Source organism: Electrona antarctica (genome assembly GCF_951216825.1).
Source record: "Electrona antarctica genome assembly, chromosome: 16".
NCBI lineage: Eukaryota > Metazoa > Chordata > Actinopteri > Myctophiformes > Myctophidae > Electrona > Electrona antarctica.
This window is the reverse complement of record NC_136797.1, coordinates 3,166,041-3,179,669: the sequence shown is the minus strand read 5'-3', so window position 1 is coordinate 3,179,669 and position 13,629 is coordinate 3,166,041. Positions and strand designations below refer to the sequence as shown.

General features: G+C 43.8%; 1 protein-coding gene across 2 annotated transcripts in view; it reads left to right on the top strand.

Annotated features, from left to right (window-relative positions):
• trappc13 (trafficking protein particle complex subunit 13) overlaps positions 1 to 13,165 on the top strand; it is a 41,352-nt gene extending 28,187 nt beyond the window's left edge. For both annotated transcript variants that reach the window (XM_079524692.1, XM_079524691.1), the window contains exons 9-13: positions 2,528 to 2,664; positions 3,016 to 3,214; positions 9,538 to 9,638; positions 10,697 to 10,844; positions 12,335 to 13,165. In XM_079524692.1, the coding sequence (XP_079380818.1) occupies positions 2,528 to 2,664; positions 3,016 to 3,214; positions 9,538 to 9,638; positions 10,697 to 10,844; positions 12,335 to 12,442 (693 nt within the window). In that variant the 3' untranslated portion in view covers positions 12,443 to 13,165. The remainder of the gene's footprint in view (positions 1 to 2,527; positions 2,665 to 3,015; positions 3,215 to 9,537; positions 9,639 to 10,696; positions 10,845 to 12,334) is intronic.
• The last annotated feature ends 464 nt before the right edge of the window (positions 13,166 to 13,629 follow it).

Genomic DNA, 13,629 nt, shown 5'->3' with positions numbered 1-13,629 from the left:
GCCCGAGGATCTAACCGATGACCTTGCGGTCGAAAGGCAGGCGCTCTACCGACCGAGCTACCCGGACACAAACAGGGTAGATAATGGTGCCATAATAATATTATAATGAGCATTAGTGAGGAACCGATTACACGAAGATAGGTTGAAATTGGGTGAAGTGCTCCTTTTCTTTTTTTTTATCAACGTGTCACTCAGTTGACCTTGTAGGTTGTTGGTTAGCGGTTAGCTGCTAGCTCAGTGGTTCCCAACCTTTTTCATGTCAAGGACCCCCAAATTGACACCTATTAGCCCAGCGGACCCCCATTTGAAAAGATGAGCCACGGACCCCCATAAGAAGATTTTTACGGCTCTAGCAGTGATTCTCAACCCGTTTAATTTTAAGGACCCCCAGTTTGATATGAATTAGTCTACGGACCCCCCATTTAATGGCATTTCTATCCCTGAGACCCCCATTTTATATTAGCTGGGGACCCCCTGGAACCCCCCCCCCCCCAGACCCCACTTTGGGAACCACTGAGCTAGCTAACAGTGCTGCGGTTAGCAGCTAGCTAACGGTGCTGCGGTTAGCAGCTAGCTAACGGTGCTGGTGTTAGCAGCTAGCTAACGGTGCTGCGGTTAGCAGCTAGCTAACGTTGCTGCTGTTAGCAGCTAGCTAACGGTGCTGCGGTTAGCAGCTAGCTAACGGTGCTGCTGTTAGCAGCTAGCTAACGGTGCTGCGGTTAGCAGCTAGCTAACGGTGCTGCGGTTAGCAGCTAGCTAACGGTGCTGCTGTTAGCAGCTAGCTAACGGTGCTGCGGTTAGCAGCTAGCTAACGGTGCTGCTGTTAGCAGCTAGCTAACGGTGCTGCGGTTAGCAGCTAGCTAACGGTGCTGCGGTTAGCAGCTAGCTAACGGTGCTGCTGTTAGCAGCTAGCTAACGGTGCTGCGGTTAGCAGCTAGCTAACGGTGCTGCTGTTAGCAGCTAGCTAACGGTGCTGCTGTTAGCAGCTAGCTAACGGTGCTGCTGTTAGCAGCTAGCTAACGGTGCTGCTGTTAGCAGCTAGCTAACGGTGCTGCTGTTAGCAGCTAGCTAACGGTGCTGCTGTTAGCAGCTAGCTAACGGTGCTGCTGTTAGCAGCTAGCTAACGGTGCTGCTGTTAGCAGCTAGCTAACGGTGCTGCTGTTAGCAGCTAGCTAACGGTGCTGCGGTTAGCAGCTAGCTAACGGTGCTGCGGTTAGCAGCTAGCTAACGGTGCTGCGGTTAGCAGCTAGCTAACGGTGCTGCGGTTAGCAGCTAGCTAACGGTGCTGCTGTTAGCAGCTAGCTAACGGTGCTGCTGTTAGCAGCTAGCTAACGGTGCTGCGGTTAGCAGCTAGCTAACGGTCCTGCGGTTAGCAGCTAGCTAACGGTGCTGCGGTTAGCAGCTAGCTAACGGTGCTGCGGTTAGCAGCTAGCTAACGGTGCTGCGGTTAGCAGCTAGCTAACGGTGCTGCGGTTAGCAGCTAGCTAACGGTGCTGCGGTTGGTTAGCAGCTAGCTAACGGTGCTGCGGTTGGTTAGCAGCTAGCTAACGGTGCTGCTGTTAGCAGCTAGCTAACGGTGCTGCTGTTAGCAGCTAGCTAACGGTGCTGCGGTTAGCAGCTAGCTAACGGTGCTGCGGTTAGCAGCTAGCTAACGGTGCTGCGGTTAGCAGCTAGCTAACGGTGCTGCGGTTGGTTAGCAGCTAGCTAACGGTGCTGCGGTTGGTTAGCAGCTAGCTAACGGTGCTGCGGTTGGTTAGCAGCTAGCTAACGGTGCTGCGGTTGGTTAGCAGCTAGCTAACGGTGCTGCTGTTAGCAGCTAGCTAACGGTGCTGCGGTTAGCAGCTAGCTAACGGTGCTGCGGTTAGCAGCTAGCTAACGGTGCTGCGGTTAGCAGCTAGCTAACGGTGCTGCGGTTAGCAGCTAGCTAACGGTGCTGCGGTTAGCAGCTAGCTAACGGTGCTGCGGTTAGCAGCTAGCTAACGGTGCTGCGGTTAGCAGCTAGCTAACGGTGCTGCGGTTAGCAGCTAGCTAACGGTGCTGCGGTTGGTTAGCAGCTAGCTAACGGTGCTGCGGTTGGTTAGCAGCTAGCTAACGGTGCTGCGGTTGGTTAGCAGCTAGCTAACGGTGCTGCGGTTGGTTAGCAGCTAGCTAACGGTGCTGCGGTTGGTTAGCAGCTAGCTAACGGTGCTGCGGTTGGTTAGCAGCTAGCTAACGGTGCTGCGGTTGGTTAGCAGCTAGCTAACGGTGCTGCGGTTGGTTAGCAGCTAGCTAACGGTGCTGCGGTTGGTTAGCAGCTAGCTAACGGTGCTGCGGTTGGTTAGCAGCTAGCTAACGGTGCTGCGGTTGGTTAGCAGCTAGCTAACGGTGCTGCGGTTGGTTAGCAGCTAGCTAACGGTGCTGCAGTTGGCAGCGAGCTAACGGTGCTGCGGTTAGCAGCTAGCTAACGGTGCTGCGGTTAGCAGCTAGCTAACGGTGCTGCGGTTGCGCGGCGGGTTCTGTGTCGCTGTGCTTGTGGTCCATCCTTCAGACTGATGAGGTGTTCCTGGAGGCCCAGATCCAGAACATCACCACCTCTCCCATGTTCATGGAGAAGGTCTCGTTGGAGCCCTCCATCATGTACAACGTCACCGAGCTCAACACAGTGGCCTCCACTGGACAAGAAGGGTAACTACATCAACCGACCGTCGTGACGTGAACGCCCCCGGGGCGGGCCGGACCGCATCTGTGTCGTTAGAATTGAGCTAGGAAAATAATGTAGATCTGCTATTTTTAGCATGCAACCAAGTGTAAAATTACTTATACTGGATCTCTTGTCCACTAGTCCCTTCCTAACATTTTAGTCTAGTTTTTAGCTGTTGACGAAATTGTCAATATATTTAGTCTTAGTTTTAGTCGTTATAGTTTAGTGTTAATTTAGTTTTCGTCAGTGGAAAAAAAGGTAGTGGACGAACATTGTTCGTTTTAGTTTTTAGTCGACAAAATCACCACTGGTCTCTTCCATGTCCTGGTCCTCAGCATGTCCACGTTCGGTAAGATGTCCTACCTCCAGCCCATGGACACGCGCCAGTACCTCTACTGCCTCAAACCCAAGCCCGAGTTCGCCGAGAAGGCCGGGGTCATCAAGGGCGTGACGGTCATCGGCAAGCTGGACATCGTCTGGAAGACCAACCTGGGAGAGAGAGGACGCCTGCAGACCAGCCAGCTGCAGAGAATGGTACTGATTTAACCAGAGAATGGTACTTATTTAACCAGCCAGGTGCAGAGAATGGTACTGATTTAACCAGCCAGCTGCAGAGAATGGTACTGATTTAACCAGCCAGCTGCAGAGAATGGTACTTATTTAACCAGAGAATGGTACTTTTTAACCAGCCAGGTGCAGAGAATGGTTCTGATTTAACCAGCCAGGTGCAGAGAATGGTACTGATTTAACCAGCCAGCTGCAGAGAATGGTACTTATTTAACCAGAGAATGGTACTGATTTAACCAGAGAATGGTACTGATTTAACCAGCCAGCTACAGAGAATGGTACTGATTTAACCAGCCAGCTACAGAGAATGGTACTTATTTAACCAGAGAATGGTACTTATTTAACCAGAGAATGGTACTGATTTAAGCAGAGAATGGTACTGATTTAACCAGCCAGCTACAGAGAATGGTACTGATTTAACCAGCCAGCTACAGAGAATGGTACTGATTTAACCAGCCAGCTGCAGAGAATGGTACTTATTTAACCAGAGAATGGTACTTATTTAACCAGAGAATGGTACTGATTTAACCAGAGAATGGTACTGATTTAACCAGCCAGCTACAGAGAATGGTACTTATTTAACCAGAGAATGGTACTGATTTAACCAGCCAGCTACAGAGAATGGTACTGATTTAACCAGCCAGCTACAGAGAATGGTACTGATTTAACCAGCCAGCTGCAGAGAATGGTACTTATTTAACCAGAGAATGGTACTTATTTAACCAGAGAATGGTACTGATTTAACCAGAGAATGGTACTGATTTAACCAGCCAGCTACAGAGAATGGTACTTATTTAACCAGAGAATGGTACTGATTTAACCAGCCAGCTACAGAGAATGGTACTGATTTAACCAGCCAGCTACAGAGAATGGTACTGATTTAACCAGCCAGCTACATAGAATGGTACTGATTTAACCAGCCAGCTACAGAGAATGGTACTGATTTAACCAGAGAAAGGTACTGATTTAACCAGAGAATGGTACTTATTTAACCAGAGAATGGTACTGATTTAACCAGAGAATGGTACTTATTTAACCAGAGAATGGTACTTATTTAACCAGAGAATGGTACTGATTTAACCAGAGAATGGTACTGATTTAACCAGCCAGCTACAGAGAATGGTACTTATTTAACCAGAGAATGGTACTGATTTAACCAGCCAGCTACAGAGAATGGTACTGATTTAACCAGCCAGCTACAGAGAATGGTACTGATTTAACCAGCCAGCTACATAGAATGGTACTGATTTAACCAGCCAGCTACAGAGAATGGTACTGATTTAACCAGAGAATGGTACTGATTTAACCAGAGAATGGTACTTATTTAACCAGAGAATGGTACTGATTTAACCAGAGAATGGTACTTATTTAACCAGAGAATGGTACTTATTTAACCAGAGAATGGTACTGATTTAACCAGCCAGCTACAGAGAATGGTACTGATTTAACCAGCCAGCTACAGAGAATGGTACTTATTTAACCAGAGAATGGTACTTATTTAACCAGAGAATGGTACTTATTTAACCAGAGAATGGTACTGATTTAACCAGAGAATGGAATGGTACTTATTTAACCAGAGAATGGTACTTATTTAACCAGAGAATGGTACTGATTTAACCAGCCAGCTACAGAGAATGGTACTGATTTAACCAGCCAGCTACAGAGAATGGTACTTATTTAACCAGAGAATGGTACTTATTTAACCAGAGAATGGTACTTATTTAACCAGAGAATGGTACTGATTTAACCAGAGAATGGTACTTATTTAACCAGAGAATGGTACTTATTTAACCAGAGAATGGTACTGATTTAACCAGAGAATGGTACTGATTTAACCAGCCAGCTACAGAGAATGGTACTTATTTAACCAGAGAATGGTACTTATTTAACCAGAGAATGGTACTTATTTAACCAGAGAATGGTACTGATTTAACCAGAGAATGGTACTTATTTAACCAGAGAATGGTACTTATTTAACCAGAGAATGGTACTGATTTAACCAGAGAATGGTACTTATTTAACCAGAGAATGGTACTTATTTAACCAGAGAATGGTACTTATTTAACCAGAGAATGGTACTGATTTAACCAGAGAATGGTACTGATTTAACCAGCCAGCTACAGAGAATGGTACTGATTTAACCAGCCAGCTACAGAGAATGGTACTTATTTAACCAGAGAATGGTACTTATTTAACCAGAGAATGGTACTTATTTAACCAGAGAATGGTACTTATTTAACCAGAGAATGGTACTGATTTAACCAGAGAATGGAATGGTACTGATTTAACCAGAGAATGGTACTGATTTAACCAGAGAATGGTACTGATTTAACCAGAGAATGGAATGGTACTGATTTAACCAGAGAATGGTACTGATTTAACCAGAGAATGGTACTGATTTAACCAGAGAATGGTACTGATTTAACCAGAGAATGGAATGGTACTGATTTAACCAGAGAATGGTACTGATTTAACCAGAGAATGGTACTGATTTAACCAGAGAATGGTACTGATTTAACCAGAGAATGGTACTGATGTAACCAGCCAGCTACAGAGAATGGTACTGATTTAACCAGCCAGCTACATAGAATGGTACTGATTTAACCAGCCAGCTACAGAGAATGGTACTGATTTAACCAGAGAATGGTACTTATTTAACCAGAGAATGGTACTTATTTAACCAGAGAATGGTACTGATTTAACCAGCCAGCTACAGAGAATGGTACTGATTTAACCAGCCAGCTACAGAGAATGGTACTTATTTAACCAGAGAATGGTACTTATTTAACCAGAGAATGGTACTGATTTAACCAGAGAATGGTACTGATTTAACCAGAGAATGGTACTTATTTAACCAGCCAGCTACAGAGAATGGTACTTATTTAACCAGAGAATGGTACTGATTTAACCAGCCAGCTACAGAGAATGGTACTGATTTAACCAGCCAGCTACAGAGAATGGTACTGATTTAACCAGCCAGCTACATAGAATGGTACTGATTTAACCAGCCAGCTACAGAGAATGGTACTGATTTAACCAGAGAATGGTACTGATTTAACCAGAGAATGGTACTTATTTAACCAGAGAATGGTACTGATTTAACCAGAGAATGGTACTTATTTAACCAGAGAATGGTACTTATTTAACCAGAGAATGGTACTGATTTAACCAGCCAGCTACAGAGAATGGTACTGATTTAACCAGCCAGCTACAGAGAATGGTACTTATTTAACCAGAGAATGGTACTTATTTAACCAGAGAATGGTACTGATTTAACCAGAGAATGGTACTTATTTAACCAGAGAATGGTACTTATTTAACCAGAGAATGGTACTGATTTAACCAGAGAATGGTACTGATTTAACCAGCCAGCTACAGAGAATGGTACTTATTTAACCAGCCAGCTACAGAGAATGGTACTGATTTAACCAGCCAGCTACAGAGAATGGTACTGATTTAACCAGCCAGCTACAGAGAATGGTACTTATTTAACCAGAGAATGGTACTTATTTAACCAGAGAATGGTACTTATTTAACCAGAGAATGGTACTGATTTAACCAGAGAATGGAATGGTACTGATTTAACCAGAGAATGGTACTGATTTAACCAGAGAATGGTACTGATTTAACCAGAGAATGGTACTGATTTAACCAGAGAATGGTACTGATTTAACCAGAGAATGGTACTGATGTAACCAGCCAGCTACAGAGAATGGTACTGATTTAACCAGCCAGCTACATAGAATGGTACTGATTTAACCAGCCAGCTACAGAGAATGGTACTGATTTAACCAGAGAATGGTACTTATTTAACCAGAGAATGGTACTTATTTAACCAGAGAATGGTACTGATTTAACCAGCCAGCTACAGAGAATGGTACTGATTTAACCAGCCAGCTACAGAGAATGGTACTGATTTAACCAGAGAATGGTACTTATTTAACCAGAGAATGGTACTTATTTAACCAGAGAATGGTACTGATTTAACCAGCCAGCTACAGAGAATGGTACTGATTTAACCAGCCAGCTACAGAGAATGGTACTGATTTAACCAGCCAGCTACAGAGAATGGTACTGATTTAACCAGCCAGCTACAGAGAATGGTACTGATTTAACCAGCCAGCTACAGAGAATGGTACTGATTTAACCAGCCAGCTACAGAGAATGGTACTTATTTAACCAGAGAATGGTACTTATTTAACCAGAGAATGGTACTTATTTAACCAGAGAATGGTACTGATTTAACCAGAGAATGGAATGGTACTGATTTAACCAGAGAATGGTACTGATTTAACCAGAGAATGGTACTGATTTAACCAGAGAATGGTACTGATTTAACCAGAGAATGGTACTGATTTAACCAGAGAATGGTACTGATGTAACCAGCCAGCTACAGAGAATGGTACTGATTTAACCAGCCAGCTACATAGAATGGTACTGATTTAACCAGCCAGCTACAGAGAATGGTACTGATTTAACCAGAGAATGGTACTTATTTAACCAGAGAATGGTACTTATTTAACCAGAGAATGGTACTGATTTAACCAGCCAGCTACAGAGAATGGTACTGATTTAACCAGCCAGCTACAGAGAATGGTACTGATTTAACCAGAGAATGGTACTTATTTAACCAGAGAATGGTACTTATTTAACCAGAGAATGGTACTGATTTAACCAGCCAGCTACAGAGAATGGTACTGATTTAACCAGCCAGCTACAGAGAATGGTACTTATTTAACCAGAGAATGGTACTTATTTAACCAGAGAATGGTACTTATTTAACCAGAGAATGGTACTGATTTAACCAGCCAGCTACAGAGAATGGTACTGATTTAACCAGCCAGCTACAGAGAATGGTACTTATTTAACCAGAGAATGGTACTTATTTAACCAGAGAATGGTACTTATTTAACCAGAGAATGGTACTGATTTAACCAGAGAATGGAATGGTACTGATTTAACCAGAGAATGGTACTGATTTAACCAGAGAATGGTACTTATTTAACCAGCCAGCTACAGAGAATGGTACTTATTTAACCAGAGAATGGTACTTATTTAACCAGCCAGCTACAGAGAATGGTACTTATTTAACCAGAGAATGGTACTGATTTAACCAGCCAGCTACAGAGAATGGTACTTATTTAACCAGAGAATGGTACTGATTTAACCAGAGAATGGTACTGATTTAGAATGGTACTGATTTAACCAGAGAATGGTACTGATTTAACCAGAGAATGGTACTGATTTAGAATGGTACTGATTTAACCAGAGAATGGTACTGATTTAACCAGAGAATGGTACTGATTTAACCAGAGAACGGTACTGATTTAACCAGAGAATGGAATGGTACTGATTTAACCAGAGAATGGTACTGATTTAACCAGAGAATGGTACTGATTTAACCAGAGAATGGTACTGATTTAACCAGAGAATGGTACTGATTTAACCAGAGAATGGAATGGTACTGATTTAACCAGAGAATGGTACTGATTTAACCAGAGAATGGTACTGATTTAGAATGGTACTGATTTAACCAGAGAATGGTACTTATTTAACCAGAGAATGGAATGGAATGGTACTTATTTAACCAGAGAATGGAATGGTACTGATTTAACCAGAGAATGGTACATAAGGGCCTTGCAAATGTGAAGTGAGGAATCCAGGTCTGGTGAGTCGCAGGCGTGTGCGCGTAACGAGCACGCGCGCAACAGATTCACAGCACCGCGCTCACGTAAACACGCTTGCGTTGTCGCACCGCGACTGCTCCCCACAGTGCTCCGCGCAGAGACGCAGCTCTCATTGAAAACGAACTATAGGCGCGTTATATCGCTTCACGTTTGAAAGGCCCTTAAAACTGAATAAGATTGTGTGTGTGGTCCTGTCCTAACAGGCTCCTAGCTACGGGGACATCAGAAGACCTTATTTAATGTGTGGTGTGGTGTGTGTGTGGTGTGTGGTGTGTGTGTGTGTGTGTGTGGTGTGTGTGTGTGTGTGTGTGTGGTCGGTCCTGTCCTAACAGGCTCCTAGCTACGGGGACATCAGAAGACCTTATTTAATGTGTGTGTGTGTGTGTGTGTGTGTGTGTGTGTGTGTGTGTGTGTGTGTGTGTGTGTGTGTGTGTGTGTGTGTGTGTGTGTGTGTGTGTGTGTGTGTGTGTGTGTGTGTGTGTGTGTGTGTGTGTGTGTGTGTGTGTGTGTGTGTGTGTGTGTGTGTGTGTGTGTGTGTGTGTGTGTGTGTGTGTGTGTGTGTGTGTGTGGTGTGGTGTGGTGTGTGTGGTCCTCTCCTAACAGGCTCCTGGCTACGGGGACATCAGACTGTCGTTGGAGATGATTCCAGACACCGTCAGCCTAGAGGAAACCTTCGACATCACCTGCAAGATCACCAACTGCAGGTCAGACCTTCACTTCACACGCTTTAAATCTCAATTTCGTTTCATTGATTGAAATATTTATTAACAGTTTGCAGAATTACAGTACATTTCAAGCACAAACTCAATACAAAGACTGTTAACTGTGAGTGGACGACCCAATTAAGCATTACACTTGTTTACAAGAGGGTCCACCTTGTTCAATTCATCAAAACATTTAGAGACGTACAAATAGACACTACTATATAGTCAAAGAACAGAACAAGGAACCAATTGATTGCACGATACTTTGACTGTACTCTGTTGCTGTTTTACATTTCTCTCTAATAATAAACTCTTCAATCAATCAAACAATCAAACGGTGAGATGAGCAGTAAATGAACAGTGGTACTGGTACAGTGACAATGTGTAACTGTAAGTCCTCGTCATACAGTTTTAGGTGGTAAGCAGGTCAAGAGACTCACCGCTCACCCAAACACATCTCTTTTGTTTTTGAGTAATAATAATAATAATACAACTTTATTTGTACAGCACCTTTCATGACATGAAATGCAGCTCAAAGTGCTTTACAGAGCAACGGAGAAAGAAAGAAAAGAAAAGCAAGGCATAAACATTAAAAAACAAGAGCAGTAATGCAATACAGTGAGGACATGAATAACAAAAGATTCAAAGATCAATTAAAAGCAAGAGTGTAGAAGTGGGTCTTGAGCTGCGCTTTAAAAATGTCCGTACGGAGCTATGTGGGTGGGTGGGTGGGTCTGAGCACGAAAACAGCATTGTTGTTTTTCACCACCTGTGCGCAACCTAACACACACACAAACACACACGCACATATTAACTGTATATATGGTGATTTTGGGTGTGCCAGTACAGTACAGTGACAGTACAGTACTGTACTGTACAGTACAGTAGAGGGACCTCCACATGGTAACTCTGTCCTTTCTCAACCGTTTCGGACGCAGGACGGCTCGCCAGAATCAGGACAGCACCCTGGGTGCGTTCCTGTGGGTCTGGAACTGATCTCTGGTACAGGTACCATGACCGTGATACGTATACATTAACAGTGGCGTTGTGTTTCTCAGTGAGCGGACCATGGACCTGGTCCTGGAGATGTGTAATACCAGGTCCATCCACTGGTGCGGGGTGTCGGGCCGACAGCTGGGGAAGCTCGGCCCCAGCGCCTTCCTGTCGCTGCCGCTCAAGCTGCTGTCGTCAGTCCAGGGGTTGCAGGTTAGAATCCCTCAACAAACCTTAATTGTTTAGCACAATTCTACAAATGTCTTCTAAATCATGACAGTTTTCTGAAAAATCCATGTTTCTATGTCAGTGGTTCTCAAACATTTTCATGTCAAGGACCCCCAGAATTATGTAATTGGCCGCCGACCCCCATCTGAAAATATGTTGTTCCAGGGACCCCCCCCAGGTGAAATGAAATGAAATGAAATGAAATGAAATGAAATCTATATTTACCCAGGGTATCTGGGCTAAGCTCAAGAACTTGTTTCCAGCCAGGCCCTGCTCATAGAACACATTTCATCGTAGTGGTTGATGCCTTGTTCAAGGGCATTTCAGCGGTGGTAATTTTAACGTGTCGGACGGCTGATTCGAACTGGGAACCTTCCGGTATCTAGACCGCGCCGTTATCCGTTCGGCCACCGCTGCCACAACTTGCAAAGATTTGAGTTAAAACGTGCGCTCTGAAAGAATATATATTCAAAGATTTGTGCCTCATTTTCACGATTTTTCGAAAATAGCAGACCTACAAGCTCGTAGCGCGGCACTCGGTGCCGCGCTATGAGCTTGTAGATATGCTATTTTTCAATAGTTAAAATATAACATAATTAGGGCGGATGACATGCAGAAATCACCCGTCGCTCCCGAGAATGCGTTTGGTCCGACATGCGTTGCGCCCTGCGTGCGGTTAGGGTTTCGGGGGAAGGGTGTCGGTCTAATGACAGTCGGAACCGATAGTATGGCACGGAACTAAAGCCTGTGCCATAATCTCCTCTCTTTCATTCTCTACTTCTCTGAACTAAAGCCTGTAGTATCTCTACTTATCTGAACTAAAGCCTGTAGTATCTCTACTTCTCTGAACTAAAGCCTGTAGTATCTCTACTTCTCTGAACTAAAGCCTGTAGTATCACTACTTCTCTGAACTAAAGCCTGTAGTATCACTACTTCTCTGAACTAAAGCCTGTAGTATCTCTACTTCTCTGAACTAAAGCCTGTAGTATCTCTACTTCTCTGAACTAAAGCCTGTAGTATCTCTACTTCCTGGAACTAAAGCCTGTAGTATCTCTACTTCCTGGAACTAAAGCCTGTAGTATCTCTACTTCCTGGAACTAAAGCCTGTAGTATCTCTACTTCTCTGAACTAAAGCCTGTAGTATCTCTACTTCCTGGAACTAAAGCCTGTACCATAATCTCCTGTCTTCCAGAGTATCTCTACTTCCTGGAACTAAAGCCTGTAGTATCTCTACTTCCTGGAACTAAAGCCTGTAGTATCTCTACTTCCTGGAACTAAAGCCTGTAGTATCTCTACTTCCTGGAACTAAAGCCTGTACCATAATCTCCTCTCTTCCAGAGTATCTCTACTTCCTGGAACTAAAGCCTGTAGTATCTCTACTTCCTGGAACTAAAGCCTGTACCATAATCTCCTCTCTTCCAGAGTATCTCTACTTCCTGGAACTAAAGCCTGTACCATAATCTCCTCTCTTCCAGAGTATCTCTGGCCTCCGACTCACAGACACCTTCCTGAAGAGAACGTACGAGTACGACGACATCGCCCAGGTCTGTGTGGTGTGTCCCTTCAGTAGCCGAGAGAGCTAACGCACGCACGTGATACCCTAAACCCCCTAAACCAGCAGTCCGGGGACTACCAGTGGTCCTTGAGGGTTCCACCTGGTCCCCATTCAGCTACATGATGGAGAGTTGGTAACCAAATGGACCCTTATTGGATCTTTCACTCTTTGAGAGCGTAAAATGGTTTCATTTTACGCTCTCAAAGAGTTCAATTATTGTTAAACATCTACATTTCTTAATTTACAAGAACTCTACACAATTAGAGAATGCAGAACAATTGTCGTTTTCATCAACGTTAGCCTGTTGTCTCTCCTAATGGTACCAACATCAATACAGCATGGAATTGTGGACAAAAACATCGTATCCAACAACAAAATATTCTTTAGTTTTGGGTCTGAGAGAGAGGCTAAATGTCATCAAATGCGCCTCTTTCCCCTCCTGGCTTTGCCCTGGGTTGGCTCCCATAGGGTCAATTTACCCAAGTTCTAGCTTGAGCTTGTAGATCTGCTATTTTTCAATAGCTAAAGCATAACATAATGCTAACACCAAAAGGGGTTCCCGCCCAGGATGGGTGAAACTATAGGCTTTTTACATTTGAATGGTCCAACTGTGGATTTCTGCACGTCGTACCCCTCTCACCTCTCCTGTGATTCACACATAGAATAACTAATCATATCTTTGTACTTGTTTTGTTGAGTGTGTATATAAATCTGTTAATGTGGAAAAAAGCTGAATAAAAGCTTAACTCTTGATTTCATTATTGTGATTATCTTTTTTACAAACATTTCAATAATCCATTTTTAGTAGTGACCAAAATTGGCAACCCAAGAGAATACCATATTTAGTTTAGTATCGTGTTCTAAATCAGTGGTCCGGGGACCACCGGTGGTCCTTGAGAGGGAGGGTTCCAGGTGGTCCCCACACAGCTAAATGATTGATAGTTGCTAACCAAATGGACCCCTATTAGATCTTCAACTCTTGAGAGTGTAAAATTAAACCAAATTTCTATTTTACGCTCTCAAGAATTAAATCGTTATCACCTGCCTTACTTAATTTACAAGACACAACTAGAGAATGTGGAAGAATTGTTATTTTGATCAACGTTTGCCTGTTGTCTCTCCTAATGATACCAACATCAATACAGCATGGAAATGTGGACAAAATCGTATCCAACGATAAGAAAATATTCTTTTAGTTTTGGGTCTGAGAGGCTA